General features: G+C 58.9%; 1 protein-coding gene across 10 annotated transcripts in view; it reads left to right on the top strand.

The window, feature by feature from the left end:
• CRTC1 (CREB regulated transcription coactivator 1) overlaps positions 1-16,458 on the top strand; it is a 72,422-nt gene that overhangs the window by 24,030 nt on the left and 31,934 nt on the right. For all 10 annotated transcript variants that reach the window (XM_023625516.2, XM_023625515.2, XM_023625519.2 and 7 more), the window contains exon 2: positions 15,372-15,488. In XM_023625516.2, the coding sequence (XP_023481284.1) occupies positions 15,372-15,488 (117 nt within the window). The remainder of the gene's footprint in view (positions 1-15,371; positions 15,489-16,458) is intronic.

The raw sequence follows: 16,458 nt of genomic DNA on the forward strand, positions 1-16,458 counted from the left end.
AGGAACAATGAAATAGGCCCAGGAAGGGCGGGTGTCCCCCCTGCAGAGGCCAGCAGGTGCAGAGCAGCATCCAGCGTGAGGCTGTCTGCCCTCCCGGGATGTGTGGCGCCACCACACTGTGGTTTAAAGTGTCAGAAGTTTGTGGCTGCGTGGGTTCAGGGCAGCATTCCCAGCAGTAGGCTTGGTTCCTGCTGGATGGAGGGCCTCTCGGGGAGCTCCGGAAGGCAAGGGGCGACTGCTCATTCGTTTGGTGTTTCCTGTCTCAGGACCTTTTGTTTGGGGACAAGGGTCAGGGGGCTGAAAGAGCTGTGAGCCCTGGATGGTCAGAGGGGCTTGCGAGCAAGAGAGCTGCAGGGCCCAGATGGAGCGAGATGGTCCCTGCCTGGCCGCCGTCCCCTCAGAGACCCTGGTGTGCTCAGAGCCCCCAGAAGGCAGGATGTGAGTTGGTGCGACAGCAATGATGGTGCCTGGCATCACCTGGAGGGAAGCACGGCATGAGTACGGGCACCCTGGCAGCATCCTCAGGGCCCTCTCATCCATTTTGCAGAGTGAGAGGCCACGATGAGGGAACAGCGACAGCTCCGTTAGGTCTTGGGCAGGGGTGGCCTGTGTGGAGGCCTCTTGTTCTCTGTGCTTGCTGGAATTCAGTTTCGTTTTCATGTTAAAAGAAGGAGGTAATGGGCTGCCACGTGTGTGTGTGTGTGTGTGTGTGTGTGTGTGTGTGGTGGGGGTAGGGTTCTGTGATCAGCTCAGGGTTCAGGGCCTGCCCACCTGCCCTCAGCTTCCCCTGGGAAGGGGAGATGGCTGCACCTGTCCTGGCTTGGGGGAGCCGTGGGTTGAACGTCCTGGGGCTGCTGGAACAAGCACCACAGACTGGGGGCTGAGACAACAGGAGTTTATTCTCTCACATTCTGGAGCCCAGAAGTCTGAAATCCAGGTGTGGGCAGGGCTGCGCTCCCTCTAGAGATCCAGGGGGAAGAGCGTTCCTGGCCTGTTCCAGTTTCTGGGGGCCCCAGCCTTCCTCAGTTTGTGGACCCATCACCCCACTCTCTGCCTCTGTCTCCATATGGCTTCTCCCTATGTATCTCCTCTTCTCTCCCTTAGAAGGACACTTATCATTGGATTTAGAGGCCACCTGGCTAGCACAGGAAGGTTTCTTCATCCCAGGGTACTTACCTTAATTATATATGTAAAGACTCTTTTTCCAAATGAGGTCAGAGTCACAGGCTTCTAGGGTGAGGATGTGGACATAAGTTTTCAGGGACACTGTGAACCCCACTTCATGTCCCTGAGCTGATTTTCTTTGGTTGCTCACGTGGCGCCAGCATGGGGCAGGCAAGCTGCCATCTTGGTCTCACTGTCACCACCTTCATCGCCCTCATCAGTTAGGAGCCTCTGACCCTGTTCCCTGCCCAGCCCCGACCCCCATCACATCAGCACACCTGCCCTGCACCCTCCTTACCCCCCTGCCCCCTCTCGGTGTGGATCCTGCCTGGAGCTGGGGGGGCCGCTCCACATCTTCATGGCTGGGACCTGTTGTCTGTATGTGAGATCCCACTCCTCAGGCCTCTTGGCCCGAGTGGGGGGGCCCTCCTCTCTGACCTCTGCACTTTGAGCCCCCCTTCTTCCCCACCTCTGTCCAGTTGGCCATCCCTTCCCATGGCCTACAGGGAGCCCCCCATCCTTACAGAACCCCTTGCTGTCAGGTCATCTCCTTGGCCTGTTTTGGGGTTTGTGTCCATCGCTGTCCTGGAGAGGATGAACCTGGTATATGGTCCTGGCCTAGAGCCCAGGTGGCTGTGGTCACCCTTCTCGATGGGAGGGTGGTGGCCAGGCTGGCCGTCCCCACCCACAGGGCCTTCGGTCAGTGTTGGAGAGGGTGCGAGTGCTGGGCTAGAGCTGTCTGTTCATGGGGCCACCAGGCTGCTCGCGTCCTTGGGGATATTATAAATACCAGTGCCCTTCCCTCCGTTTGGCAGAGGCATTATTAAGTTCATTATGTTCTCATCAGTAATTCAAACCAAAACCTTCTGACATAACTCTTAAATTCTTCACAATACAGCTCTATCAGGTAGTCTGTTAGTTGTTTGACTGTGACCCTCTTCCCTCGTCCTGGCCTTGGCTGCACGCGTGTCCCTTCTTCTCTGAGTCTCATTCCTTCCCTCTCACAGTTGCCCAGTTGTCCAGCGTCCCTTTTCCTGACCACAGTGTGTGTGACATCCTCTCCCCAGTTATGTGGTTCGCTGGACCTTCCTTTGTTCCAGAGAATTCCTCTCCCGCCCTGTGGGGCATTTCTGGGCTCCTGGCCACCCTCCTCCCTGCCCTGCTCTGCTAACCCCTGCATGCCCCGGTGCCCAGTCCCACTTAGGGACAACCTTGGAAAGAGGCAGCCTGGCTTCATCCCAGAGCCGCCTGTGCCCCACGGATCTACTGCGGAGACGGTCTGGAAGTCGTGGCCCTTGTCGGTTTCCCACCGTCTGCCTCCAGCCCCGCGGCATGTGTCCTCGTTCTTCTCTGGAGCTGGGCCGTGTCCTGCAGCCTGGCTCCAACTCCTTGCTCTGCCGACCGATGATTCAGGAACATCCTTGTGCATAAATCTGCATTTTGGACAATCTCCCTCAGGAGAGCTTCCCAGAAGTGGGATTACTGGGTCAGAGGGCAGGAATGTCGTTCAGGCTCCCAGCGGACGCTGCCAAATGGCTCTGCAGACGCTGCTGGCCACCTGCCTCTCAGGGTCCCGCTCATTTCCGCTGCAGCTGACGAGTGCTGGGCGGGTCCATAAGCCGGCCCAGCTTCACCCCTCAGCCCCCCGGTAACAGCGGAGGAAGTGGAGGCTCGGGAGGGGAGAGCGCTGCCCTAGGGGCCCAAGGGCTGCAGGAGAAGGGGTGAGGCTTGAGCTTTAGGGTGTTGCCACTGTGGAACAGTTCTTAGCGTGGGACCTGAGGTGACACAGGATTGGGTGATGGATGGGTTGAAGAGTGTCCCCCGAAATTTAGGTCCAATCAGTACCTGCAAATGGGACCTTATTTGGAAATAGGGCCTTTGCAGATGTCATCAAGTCAACATGAAGTCATCTTGGAGTAGGGTGGGCCCTGAATCCAGTGACTGGTGTCCTTGCAAGGAGACGCAATGGAGACCCACAGGGAGAAGGCCACGCGAAGATGGAGACGGAGATCGGAGGGCTGCGTCTACAAGCCCAGGGATCCCATGGTCTGCTGGCAGCCTCCAGAGGCAAGGAGTGAGGCTGGGACAGTCTCCAGCAGGGGCGGTAACAGGAGCCAGCCCCGCCCACACCTCCACTGCACGCCTGGCCTCCAGAACCGGGAAGGGATAAATTCCTGTTGTATTGAGACACCTGGTTTGTGGTTATTTGTTACAGTAGCCCCAGGAGACTCATACAGGGCCCAGGACTGCGGGATGGACAGAGAGTGCCTCTGGCATCAGGGCCCCTGCTCCCGGGGAAGCACCCTGCCTCCAGTGCCCCACCCCCCAGGAGGGCTGCCCGGGGCGGCGAGAGTGCACTGTCCTGACCCCCCTCTTTTTTCTGTTAATAGGCGAGGAACTTTATTAACTTGTTCTAAAGTTTATTCCCAGCTTCTTCAGCTTAATTAGCCGCGCAGCCTGAGTGGTGGATGAGCAGAACCTGGAAGGAGCTGCAGTGACCAGGGGGTTTGGACTTCACAGTATCAGAGCTCTCAATCTTATCAGCTCTAGAAACCGAGGCACAGTAGAATGCAGTCCTAGTATAAACAGGCAGCTCCAAGTCACTTCTTCAAGCCTGATCTTTAGAAGTTGACTCGATTCTCTTTGCCTCATTCTTGGAGGCCCCTCTGGCTGTGAGCCCCAGCCTCATGGCCTCCTGAGAGTTCCTGCCAGGCCAGGCCCGGCACCCCACAGGGGCTGGGAGAGCTTCCCCAGGCTGCGAGTGAAGCCAGGTGCCCTTGGCCATTTGGATGGGCCTTGCCATGGGCTGGGGTCGGCCGCCGCCGTGGTGGATGCTGGCCTGTGGCGAGAGTACTCCGCCATGCTGCAGGAACCTGGCGCTCAGACGGGAGGGGTTGGGGCTGGCACTCATGTGCTGGTCATCCTGTGCCGTGTGGGGCAGTCGGCCTCCTCTCCCCTGGATACCACGACATGGAACCAGGGGAGCAGACCTCTGAAATGTAAAAAGTGCTTCAGCAGTCCACAGCCAGGTGTGGCCTCCAGCAGAGGACAGTGGAAGGTGGCCCGTGTCTCTGGTTCACCCTCCTGGCGGCACTGGGCTTTGCCTTCAGGCTATGTGTGGACCCTGCACAGCATGGCCCCCGCTTCCCACTTGGGGCCCCTCATGCCTCTCCTGGATGTGCCGGGGGTGGGTGAGTGAACGCTAGACCCTCCCAGCCTGTGGCACGTGGCCTCTGTGGCCCTGACGGTGATGTGCTGTGGTCCCGTGTCAGTATGTGGACCCAACGGTGACGTGCTGTGGCCCTGTGTCAGTGTGTGGATGAGGGGTTGGGAGGCCATGCTGTTGAGGCCCCTCCTCACTGGACCCCACCCCAGCCCTGGGAGATGCTACGCCCAGTTGCAGGCCAGAGGGAGGTGTGCAGCCAGGGCTGAGCTCTGTGCCCACTGACACCCCACATCCCCGTTGCTCCTCCTCGGACCTGGGGGTGGGGTTGGCCTGGGGTCGGGGAAGGCGTCCCCAGGACCTTCCAGGGAGACGTGTCTTGGGGATGGGCCCTTCTGCAGTTCCCAGTGTGCGGAGACCCGACCCGCCTGGCAAGTCCGCTGTGGTGTCACCAGCACTGGGTCTCCAACCAAGCATTCACTGCCCCCTGTGCTGTCCTGGTCTGGGCTCCAGTGTTGCCTTCTCCGTCCCTTTGCAGTGACTGCCCTTCAGAGCTGGCCTGGCCTCGTCCTTCCTCCGTCTCTTCCTGACCCTCCACTTCTACCCTGCTGTTCCCTCTGCCAGGACCCATACTAGCTTGTTCTTCACCCTACAGTATCGACTTGAGATACCCGTGGTCGGTCCTCCTGACCGTCCAGTCTCAGGGTCCCGCCTGCCCCAAGCTTGGCTCTGAGCAGCCCTGCCTCCCTCTGGCCCTCTTGTGGACTCTGCTTTGCAGCAGGTAGTGTCCTGGGACTGCTATCGCAAAGTACTACAAACTGTGAGGCTTGAAACAACAGGAGCTGATTCCCTCATACTTCTGGAGACTAGGAGTCTGGGATCGTGCTGTGGGCAGGGGTGGCTTCTTCTGGGAGCCCTGAGGGGAGGTCCATCCCATGCCTCTCTCCTGGCTTTTGATGGCTTGTGGCTGCATCACCCTGATCTCTGCCTGTCTTCTCCTTGTCTGTCTCTGTCCTCTTCTTATAAAGACACCCATCACTAGATTTAGGGACCTCCCTAAATCCAGGATGACCTCCTCTCAAGTAATTACATCTGCAAAAATTCTATTTTCAAACAAGGTAACGTTCTGAGGTTCGGTGTGGGCATGAATTCTGGAGACATTGGTCAGCCCAGTTCAGGGGCTGAGCTGATGTACCTGGGCTGTTCCTGCCCCGTTGCACTGCCTTGTAGCTGCCTGAGATGCTCGCCAGGTGCTTCTACCTGCCGTCCAGCCCATGGCCCCAGGACCAGGTGCGTTGCTTTACGTTTGTGCAACCAACTCTGGAAATGCCACCTGTGATTTGCTGCCCAGCAGCCCCTGGGGAGTGTGCTCCTCTGGTCACCCCTGCCCCACCAACTCTGGGGTCCTACCGGGCCAGGCCCAGAGAAGGCCTCTCCCCACAGACCACCCCACCCTGAACCGGGAGGCTCCTACTGGGAGAGTCCTGGGGCCTCTGGGCTTGGCTGGCTGTGGGTGTTCCCAGAGGACTCAGGGCATCGGGTGATTCTGGGGCCCCCGCAATTCCAGATACAGCTGTCAGTGGTTGCTTCCTGGTGGGGGGTTGCTGGTCTCTGAGGTGCTCACAGAGGACGGGCAAGCAGACCCCAGCTGTCAGGGCATGCTGGCCCGCCAGACAGACACAGGCAGGCAGTGTATCTATGAGAGGGTGCTGGGGACTGAATTGTGTCCCCCAGATTCCTATGTGCAAGCCCTAACCTCCAGTAGGACTGTATGTGGAGATGGGGCCTGCGAGGAGGTGATTAGGGTAAAATGAGGTCGTAAGGATGGGTCCTGATCCCACAGGATAGGTGTCCTTATAGGAGGAGGGAGAGAGACCGTTCTCCCCCACGCGCTCCGGGAGAGGCCGCGTGAGGACACAGGGAGAAGGCGGCCTTCTGCAGGCCAGTGACAGGGCGCTCCTCAGAGGCTGTCTCGGAACCCTGGTCTTGGACTTCACTCTGCAGAACTGTGAGAAGTAAATGTGTTGTTGGAGCCGCCCAGCCTGTGGTATTTTGTCACGGCAGCCCGAGCTAACACAGGGGCATTTTAGAAGTGGGGGGTCAGGGAGGGCTTCTTGAGGAGGTGATGTTTGAGCTGAAACCCGAATGATGAGAAGGAGCTGCCAGGAAAGGTTCCAGAAAAGAGGGGGGTAGATGCAAGGATGCAGAGGCAGAAGGCAGGGCCGGTCTTGTGGGATACCACTGGGAAGTTGGGGTGTACCGGGGAAAGACCCTGGGTTGTAACTGAGGCCCCCTCCCATCTCTGGGCGACCTCAAGCAAACCTGGTGTCCCTCAGTGCCTCAGTTTCCCCACTTGTAAAACAGAGGTAAAGTCATGTGTCCCCCCTCTTAAGGCTATTGCGAAGCCCCCACCCTGGGTGGTCCCCTGGCCGGCTGGCAGGGCAAGGGTCTCCTTCATAGGGAGAAAGGCCCCCGTGAGCCAGCTCTGCTGCGCTCAGACCCTGCGGGACCCTTCACACATCCCAGCCGGAACATCTGTGTTCAACAGCCGCCACCAACAAGGGAGACCAAACGTGCTCGCAGCGGACCCTCTGGCTCCACCAGGCTGGGGATTTGGCAGCGGCAGCTGGGCCTGATTAAAGGCATTCCGAGGCGCGCTGGTGTTTGTGTATCTGGTTCTGTATTTACACTTTGGGAACGAGCGAGGAGGCAGCTGGGGAGTGTCTTGGACAGCCGGGGGGCCAGGGGCCAGGGTGACTCAGCCTGGAATCGGCGCTCGGCCACACGCCCGTGATGTGTTCATTCATTCCCTCATTCATTCATTATCCCCTCCTGCGCTCGGCAGACGGTTACTGAGAGAGCCCAGTGAGCAGGCCACTTCCATGGGGCTGCCCGGCTCCCCTCCCCGTGGAGCCCTCAGTCTCCTTGGGGGCCACTGGGGGGTGGGACCAGGACAGCAACAAAGTTAACAAGAATTAACTCAAAGTGGACCAAAGGCCTAAATGGAAGAGCTAAGGCTATAAAACTTGGAGAAGGAAGCATGGGTGTAAATCTTCCTGGCTTTGGGTTAGGTAACAGACTTTTAGACATGATACTAAAAGCTCAAGCAACAAAAGAAAAATAGATTAATTGGATTCTATCAACATTAACAACTTTTGTGCATCAGAAGGCCCAAGAAAGTGAAAAGACAACCTACAGAATGGGGGAAAATATTTGCAAACTATACAGCTGATAAGGGATTAATATCCAGAAAATATAAAGAACTCTTACAACTCAACAAGAAAAAGACAACCCAGTTTAAAAATGGGTGAAGGACTTTAGGGGCCAGCCTGGTGGCATAGTGGTTAAATTTGGCATGTTCCACTTTGGCAGCCTGGGGTTCATGGGTTTGGTTTCTGGGTGTGGACCTACACCACTTGTTGGTGGCCATGCTGTGGCAGTGTCCCGCATACAAGATAGAGGAAGATTGGCACACATATTGGCTCAGGGCCAATCTTCCTCAAGCAAAAAGAAGATTGGCAAGAGATATTAGCTCAGACCAATCTTCCTCACCAAAAAAAAAAGGGGGGGAGGGGTGAACGACTTGAATAGACATCTCTCTAAAGAAGATATTCAGATGGCGAACAAGCACATGAGAAGTTGCTCGGCATCAATGGCCATCAGGGAAATGCGAGTCAAAACCACTGCGAGATACCACTTCACACCTGCCAGGACAGCTCCTATCAGAAAACAGGAACCAGCAAGTGTTGGAGAGGATGCGGAGGAATTGGACCCTCCCGCACTGCGGGTGGGGATGTGAAACGTGCAGCTGCTATGGGAAAGGGCCTGACGGCTCCTCAGAAAGCTAAACAGAATGACCCCGTGACCCAGCAGTTCCCTCCCAGGGATGGACCTGGAGAGTTGAAAACAGGGATTCACACACGGACTTGCACAGTGTGGTCACAGCAGCACTGTCCACAGTCGCCAAAAGGTGGAAACGACCCACATGTCCATTAACAGATGAAGGACAAACAAAATGTGGTCCATCCACACAATGGACTATTACTCAGCCATAAAAAGGAATGAAGCCCTGACACGCGCTACAACATGGGTGAACCTCAAAAACCTCATGCTGAGTGAGGGAGGCCAGCCACAAAAAACCACATAGTGTGCGATCCATTCATATGAAAAGTCCAGAACGGGCAAATCCATAGAGACAGCAAGTGGATTGGTGGCGGGCAGGGGATGAGGAGGGGGATGGGGAGGGATTGCTCATGGGAACAGGGCTTCCTTTCAGGGGGATGACAATGTTCTGGGACTAGGTAGATGTGGTGGTTGCACAACGTTGTGAATGTGCTAGATGCCACTGAATTGTGCACTTTATAATGGTTCACTTTATGTTATGTGAAGATTACTTCAATAAAAAGAAGAAAGTTAAAGAGAAAGAGAAGAGCAGACCCCAGCCTTCCTAGTTGGTCCCTGTGCAGGCACAGCCATCTGCCCCAGAGCCCCGGGTCTCTGATCCTTTCCAGAGTGGGAGGGAAGATGTGAGGAGAAACTATCCATCCCATGGACACTCAGCGTGAGTGGTCACTGCTGGTCTCTCAGTGGCGGCAGGGCGGGGGCCGGGGAGTCCTGGGTTGGAGCCAGCAGCCCTCTGCCCCCCTCTCTCTGGGGTGACTCTGCCTGCCGTGTTCCGAGTCCACCTCTGTGGTCTCAATGAGATGTCCACAGCTGTGCACATGTCACCCTGTCTCAGCTGAGCAGTGTGGGGGCCCGATGTGATGAATGGAGCCTGTGGGGGGCTATCTGTCCTCGAACTGGCCACCTCGTGCCTGAGCTGAGACCAGGGGCCTCGCAGGGGCAGGCCATGGAAGGAACCTGGAGGGACGTAGCCAGAACCTGGTGCTCGCCAGGGTGCAGTGGCCCCACGTGACTCAGAATCGTCCTTTCAGGGTTCCCTCCATGTGCCCCCACGGCTGCCGGTGTGCTTGGAGAACCCGAGGAAGCCCCACTCCCTGCCTCCCAGGAAGCCCCTCCAAAGGCAGGCCGTTCCAGTCCTCTCTTCCTCTCTGCGTTGGCCACCTTCTGTGGACTCCACCTAGGGGAGCCTGAGGTGCAGGGCTGTGGGCCAAGCCCAAGGCCTGGCTAGTGCTTGGGGTCCAGAAGCACTGTGCGCTCGAGCTGATGAGGAGACAGCATTGGCCCTCCACCTCCTTTTTTTTTTTTTTTTGAGGAAGATTAGCCCTGAGCTAACTGCTGCCAATCCTCCTCTTTTTGCTGAGGAAGACTGGCCCTGAGCTAACGTCCGTGCCCATCTTCCTCTACTTTATATGTGGGACGCCTACCCCAGCATGGCTCGCCAAGTGGTGCCATGTCTACACCCGGGATCTGAACTGGTGAACCCCGGGCCGCCGAAGCAGAACGTGTGCACTTAACTGCTGCGCCACCAGGCCGGCCCCTCTACCTCCTTCTTGTGAGTAGTTCTTTGCCTCTGTGCTTAGGCAGTGTCTGTTCTTCCTAACTGAGGTGGGGGGCAGGGGGTCCACAGGGCACAGCAGAAATGTGGGCCCTGCCTGGGTTCTGAGCACATCCAGCCGTTGTTCCTGTGCGCACATGCTTATCCATTGTCTGCTCACTCACTGGCCACGTGTGCGCCCAGCTGCTCCCTGTACCAGGGTTGTCATGGAGCTGACACTGTGACAGGAGGAGACAGACCACAGTGGGGTGGTTTTGGACCATGAGCTGTGGAGGAGGTGACCCCATGGGGGTGAGATGCATGGTATTGGGCTGGCCCAGTGGGAAGAGCCTTCCGGAGGAGGGAGCCTTTGCACTCAAGGCCAGTGCAAAGGCCCTGAGACAGCAACCCGCTCAGCTTATCGAAGGACTCCAAGGAGGCCTGTATGCTGGAGCGCAGTGGTTGGGGGAGAGAAGAGGGCCAGACTGTGCAGGGGTTTGTGGTGAGAGAGGAAACTGAGGCCTGCTTGGAGGACACAGCTCCTCCCTGAACCCCCACAGCATGGCCCCTGCGCGTCCCCTGACTTTGCAGGACAGAGCTCAGCCTTCATCACGCCAGCTTCCCTTAATCTCATTAGAAGGCCAGCCAGTTGCCATGGTGATTACTGGCAGGCCCAACCAGGGCCAGCTCTGTCTGGAGCATGGGGCCTCGGCGGGGCTAGCAGGTGTGGGTGTCAGTGCATCCTGTGCAGGGTCCCAGAGGATTGGGCGCTGCCCTGGAGAAGTGGCCATGTCTGCCATGCAATGCCTTCCCAGGGCCATTGGTCCCTGTTCCCCAGTCTTGTGGCCCCCGCTTCACCCAGGCCCATGGATGCCACCAGGATGAGGGGCCATGCCCAGTAGGGGCAGGGGCACGGACAGAGGCTGGGGATGCATGCTACACTGGGTAAGCCCCTGTGGGATCCCGTCAGAAAGGGGGGCCAGGGGAGGCCGGAGAAACCACCACTGCACAGGGCTCTGCAGGGGGCTGGGCATCGAATGGAGATGGGGAGAAGGGTTTTGTGCACAGGGGACTTGGGCACAGGCTGTGTTGGGGGCGAGGGGGCCCTACCTGGAAATGAGGGGCCCAGGGCTGAGGCGGGGCCAGAGGTGGCTTTTTATGGTGGAACTTATGCTGGGCCTGCCCACACAGAGCTGACGTGGTAGTCATCGTCAGGTTGGTGCTCTGACCAGAAGCTCCCAGAGGAGCAGGTGCACTTTTGCCGAGATGCGACGTGGCCTCTGTGACACTCTGCAGTCCCAACTGCCCGCTGGTCTGCAGGGTCATACAGGGGTCAAGTTCCAGGAGTGGGGTGCCTGCCCCGCTTGGCCACTTCCGGGTTGGGTAGCCTTGGGTAGTTCCCTCACATCGAGCCTTGGTTTTCCCATCTGGAAAGTGGAATGTCCTGGTACCCACCTCAGAGGGCCTGTCCTGGGTTGAATTGTGTCAGCCATACGTCTGAAGGTGGGAGTGCTGGATCCCCAGGAAGCAGTGCAAAGAGGTAAGCAAATCTCCTCCCCCTGCCCAGAGGCAGCGATCTGTAGTGTGGGACCTTGCGCAGCAGCTGGTGCATGACCGTGGCAGGAGATGGGGGAGCTGTCAGGCCTCTGCAGGAACACTTTTGCTTTCGGAGTTGCATCCCAGCCTGTGGGAATGCTCCTCACTGACACAGCTTGTCCACCGTGTGGGCACTCCCGCTCCCACCAAGCCCAGCGGCACAGGTGGACTGCCAGTGAGTGCAGAGTGGGTGTGCTTGTGCGTGTGAAAGAAAGCCCCCTCCCCTCCCCTGCCGCCCAGCACAGCAGCTCGGCTGGTCGGTCAGGGCCACAGTCTGCACCAGAGCACCTGCGCCTGTGTGTGGGACCCACTAAGCAGCAGTGGCCAGCAAACGCAGAGAGCCCTACCAGCACAACTTCCAGCAGATGTGTGGGTTCAGAAAACACAGCTCCTGTCCCCTGCAGTGGTGGCAGGTAGACTCTGCCACCAGATGCTACCACTATGCGCCAGCAAAAGTCCAGTTCATCAAACAGCAAGAAGAAACACGATAACACCCCTGATCAGAAGGAAAATGACGAGACAGAAACCAACCCTGAAGACACAGAAATTTACAATCTAAATGACACAGCATTCAAAGTAGTTATCATAGAGAAATTCAGCAAGTTACAAGAAATCTCAGAAAGACAGTTCAGTGAAGTGAGGAATAAAATTAACGAGCAGGAGGGAGTTTTCACAAAAGAGATTCAAACTCTAAAAGCACACCAAACAGAAATGCTGGAGATGAAGAACACAGGCGACTTGAGGGAGCGAGGAGTGGAGAGAGCAGAGGGCAGGGAGGCCACGGTGAAAGCATGGGTAACGGGGCGCCTGCCCACCCTCAGCCCAGACCCTCCAAATCTAATGTGGGGTCCGCTCTCACAGTCGGGGAGCCTGGCTCAGACCATGGGCTGTCTGACCCAGAGGCCACAGGCAAGGGGCAGCCCAGGGAGCTGCAGCTTTCCCGTTCTACTGGGTGGCCTCCAGCACATGATGGCCTTGTCCAGGCTTTACTTCCCTGGCTGCCTTCCCACGTGGCCAACAGCCACAAGGATAGGGCGGGGGGAGGGAGAGGCATCTAAGCCCCGTGTCAGCCCCAAGCTTCCGTGTGGGTGTCAGGAGCTGTGTTGGCATCCTGAAAGGTCCTTGCATGGCCTCTAGGTGGTCCTGTCACCTGGCGTGTGAAAGTTGGCTCCCAAGCGTGGGAAGGGCAGTGTTTTTTCACTCACTTACATGTTTGTACACGTGTTTGTTCCACTAGCAGTTGCTGCTGAGTGACGGGCCCTGGCTTGGATGCTGGGTTTACGGAGCTCTGTTGGTGAGATTGAGGGGAAGTGCCATTTGGTGGTCTCAGAGTAAGGACCTCTGGGTGGAGAAGTGCATCAGGGACCATGGCCTGGCAGCAGGAAGAGGCATGAGCTTCACTGTCCAGCAGCTTGTCAGACCCTGTCTGGTGGGTCACTCTTCTGTTCTCTCTGTGGACCCTCTGAGGCAGCAGGTCCATGGGCAGAGCCTTAGGTTGGCATTTCCTTACCCCAGGACCCTACTCCTGGGGGTTCCCAGCCAGGTTGGAGGGCAGTCGGCATCTGCAAAGTTAGGGCGTACCCAAGACCACACTCAGGTCAGCAGTCACTAGAAGCTCTCAGAACTCACTGAAGCTGTTGTGCACGCAGTTAGGGTTTGTTACAGCAGAAGGGCCAGATTGCAGTCAGCAAAGGGACGAGGTGCATGGGGTGGCATCCAGGAGAGCTCCATGCACGGAGCTTCTTGTTGTCTCCTCCCCATGGAGTCATGGGGACAGCGCTTACTTCCCCCAGCACCAATGTGTGACCGCACGCATGGTGTACTGCCACCAGGGACGCGCCCCAGGCCTCGGTGTCCAGGGTTTTTATGGGGGCTCACAGAGGTGGACCCGGCTGACTGCCTGCATGGCTGACCTTCGTCTCCAGCCCCTACAGAGGGGAGCTGAAAAGACATGACCCAAGACCCCCACCCGAAATCACACTGTTGACATAGACCACGCAGTGTGACCCAAGGCCCCAGGCAAACAAAGACACTCTTATCAGGCAGGACTTTCACCTCCCAGGAGCTGTGGGCAAAGGCCAGACCTCTCTGGGCCAGGTTAACTCTTTCCTGTGCAGCCCCACATGCCACCAAGGATGAGCACAGGTTCCCCCAGAGGAAGAGCGGGCCCCCCACATGCATCCACTCCAGACCCAGAGGCCATGCCCCAAAGTCTGACAGTCGCACAGTCCCTAGGGGTTGGGGGTGGGCGACCATCGGGGAGAGTCTCCGATAGAGGTGGGGCCTGGGTGGCCCAGTGTTGCAGCAGCAGGCAAGCTGTGAGCATCCTGTCAGTCCCTGATCCTGTAGCTCATCCCCAGCACTGGGCTCCCCCTGGCCCAGGACGGGGCAGCTTTGCCTTGCATACGGGGGCTCCCAGAACTGGCGGGTCAGCCTGTGACGAGAGCACATGTGGCGTGAGCACTTTTTCTGTCACACACCAGGCATTCACGCTCATCCAGACAACTTACTCAAGGGAGGGGAAACTGAGGCCCAGGAGAAGGCCATGGCACTCCAGGGCCACGTGGTTCTTGAGAGGCAGACACCATGCAGGCTCCTGCCTCATGGCTCAGACACAAGGAGGGCATGGGGGGGCGGGGCCTCAGGTCAGAGGTGACCTGTGCCCACCCTGCTCGGCCTCTGCCCCCTCTGGCCAGGGTCTGGCCTGTTTCATCTCTCATGACTGTGGGGAAGGACACAGCGGGGGTGTTCACAGTCAGCGTCTCCAGCCGTCAGACGCAGACCCTGGGCCGGGCCCCCCAGATGCCCAGGAAGCACCGTGAAGGAATGAGAAAGGTCAGTCCCCTTCCCGGCTACAGTGTGCTCGCAGGAAACAGCTGTTTACCTGAGTGAGGTGCTCGGCCGGGCAGGCGGCCAGTTCTTGAGCTCTACTTCCCCCCCGGTGTCCGGGGCCCCCGGAAGGCTGGGGCTGGCGCGCGAGAGCAGGGCGGCGCGGGCGGCCGGCTCCCGGAGCGCTGCCAGGAGCTGTTTGTGAGGGAACGTGAGCCGGCCTTGTTGTGTACACTGTTGACCCTAGCAACCGGCCCAGCCGCCGAGTGGACGCCCACCCTCCCTGCGTGCCCGGCTGCTGCCCCTTGGTACGGCGCCTGTCTCCTCTGGCAGTGCGACAGGCCACTGGTGCTGCAGAGCAGGTCAGGGGTGTCTGCCATTGATCCTGGCAGAGTGGGATTGGCTGCTCCAGGGGGAAGAGGCTGGGTCCTAGCCCCGTTCCGAGGCAGCTGGGGCCGGTGAGGGAGCCCCAGCTCCTGTCTCGCAGCCACAAATCCCTGCACGACTGCTGGGTGGGGGGCTGTGCGGGGACGCAGGGAGCCCACATGAAGGCCCTTCACTGGGCCCATGGCCCAGCGAGGTGGCAGGATGGGCAGAAGGAGCCAGGGGCCTTGGGCAGGACCCCCAAGAACTCAGGCAGAGTCTGGCAGACCTGCTCACCATGTGTGTGCTGCCAGAGGGGTCGCACATCCTGCGCTTTGAAAGCCAGCGCTGCGCTTCTGACAAGGCCCCTCTGATCCAGGCCACTGGAAAGACAGTTTCTCCTGTGTCCGGGTGTCAATTCACAGCCTCTGGCCTGCGCCCCGGGAACACAGCCTTTGGCCGTGATAAGAAATGGCTCCCCGGGTGGGGATGAGGGGCCTCCTCCTCGGGCTGCAGTCTCCAGCTCTGCGGTCACTCTCATTCACAAACCGGCCGAGTCGGCCAGCAGGACCCCCCCAAGTTCATGCAGTCCTGGGGAGGGCTGGCCAGGGCACCTTGGGTTTCTGGTTCTGCCATTCATGGTAGAGAGACACCTGGCTGCTCTGAGAATCTGCGTGACAGCGTCCCCACCCTCTGAGTGACTGGAGCCACAGACCACACTGCTGGAGTCCTTTTGGGGCCCATGGGAGTGGTGCTCTGTGGGGTGTGCTGGAGAGGGCCCCCCCAGCCCCGCTGCAGCTGCCTGCTCCTCTCTTGTAGCTCCAGCTCCAGAAGTCTCAGTACCTGCAACTGGGCCCAAGCCGTGGCCAGTACTATGGTGGGTCCCTGCCCAACGTGAACCAGATTGGGAGCGGCACCATGGACCTGCCCTTCCAGGTGAGCCCCCTCCCCCTGCACTGCCTCCCACCTGGGGCGCTTTGCACTCCAGGCCCCGCCCTGGCCACAGACGGAGCATGTGTGTGATGGCCACCGCAGACAGCTGGGGTCATCACCCTGCCCCCGCCTACTCCTCTTCTGCCCCTGTGCTCGCCTGGAGCCCTCCGGCCCGGCCCCTGTCAGCACACCCTGAAGCGAGGCCGTGGTCTGGCGGTGAGCGTTTCGGCAGCCGCTACACCTGTTGGCCGGCTGTGCGGCAGCGGGAACCGCTCAGGGCCTCTGGGGCTTGGCTCCGTCCCGCCTCACTAATCCGCAAGCCCAGCAATTCTCAGAAGGAGGCCCCGTGGCCTGACCCCACTTGTCTGCAGACGTTTCTTGGCAGAGACACACATAGCGTGGCTCCTGCAGGCCGCGCGGCCGCCGCGCACATCCTTATCATAAATAATGAGAGATAAGGCCCACCGCCTGGGCACAGAGCCCCCCACTTCCCCCAGGCTGTGCCCTGGCCCTGGTCTGCAGGTGGAAACGAGGGTTAGGTGGCCCGAGGATCTGGGCTGAGAATGGGGCCCACCCCCAGCATGATGTCTGGGCTCTGCAGGGACAGGTCTGTGGCTGGGACGCAGCCCCGGTAACAGCCATGTCTGTCAACGTGCTGACAGGCCAGGTGGAGCAGGGTGGGTCCCCAGGGAGCTCAGTCCCCCACTTGCCCACGTGAGTCACTCCTCAGCTCCTACTCCTCCCATGCTGCCCCTGGGACACAGCACAGCACCACCTGGGGTCCCCCAGGGTGGCTTTGGGTCTGTCTGGTTCAGCTCTGCGTTCTGTGGGCCCTTCAGGATACAACCCTACCCTGACGACCTCCTCATCAGAGCAGACGCATGGGGCCCTGTGTGCTCTGGAGCCTCACCTCTCAGTCAAGGCCCTTCCTCATTTGGGTGCTCTCCCTCCTCCCTGTCTCTCGCCTTTCTCT

Source organism: Equus caballus, chromosome 21, assembly GCF_041296265.1.
Source record: "Equus caballus isolate H_3958 breed thoroughbred chromosome 21, TB-T2T, whole genome shotgun sequence".
In the NCBI taxonomy this organism is placed as follows: Eukaryota; Metazoa; Chordata; class Mammalia; order Perissodactyla; family Equidae; genus Equus; species Equus caballus.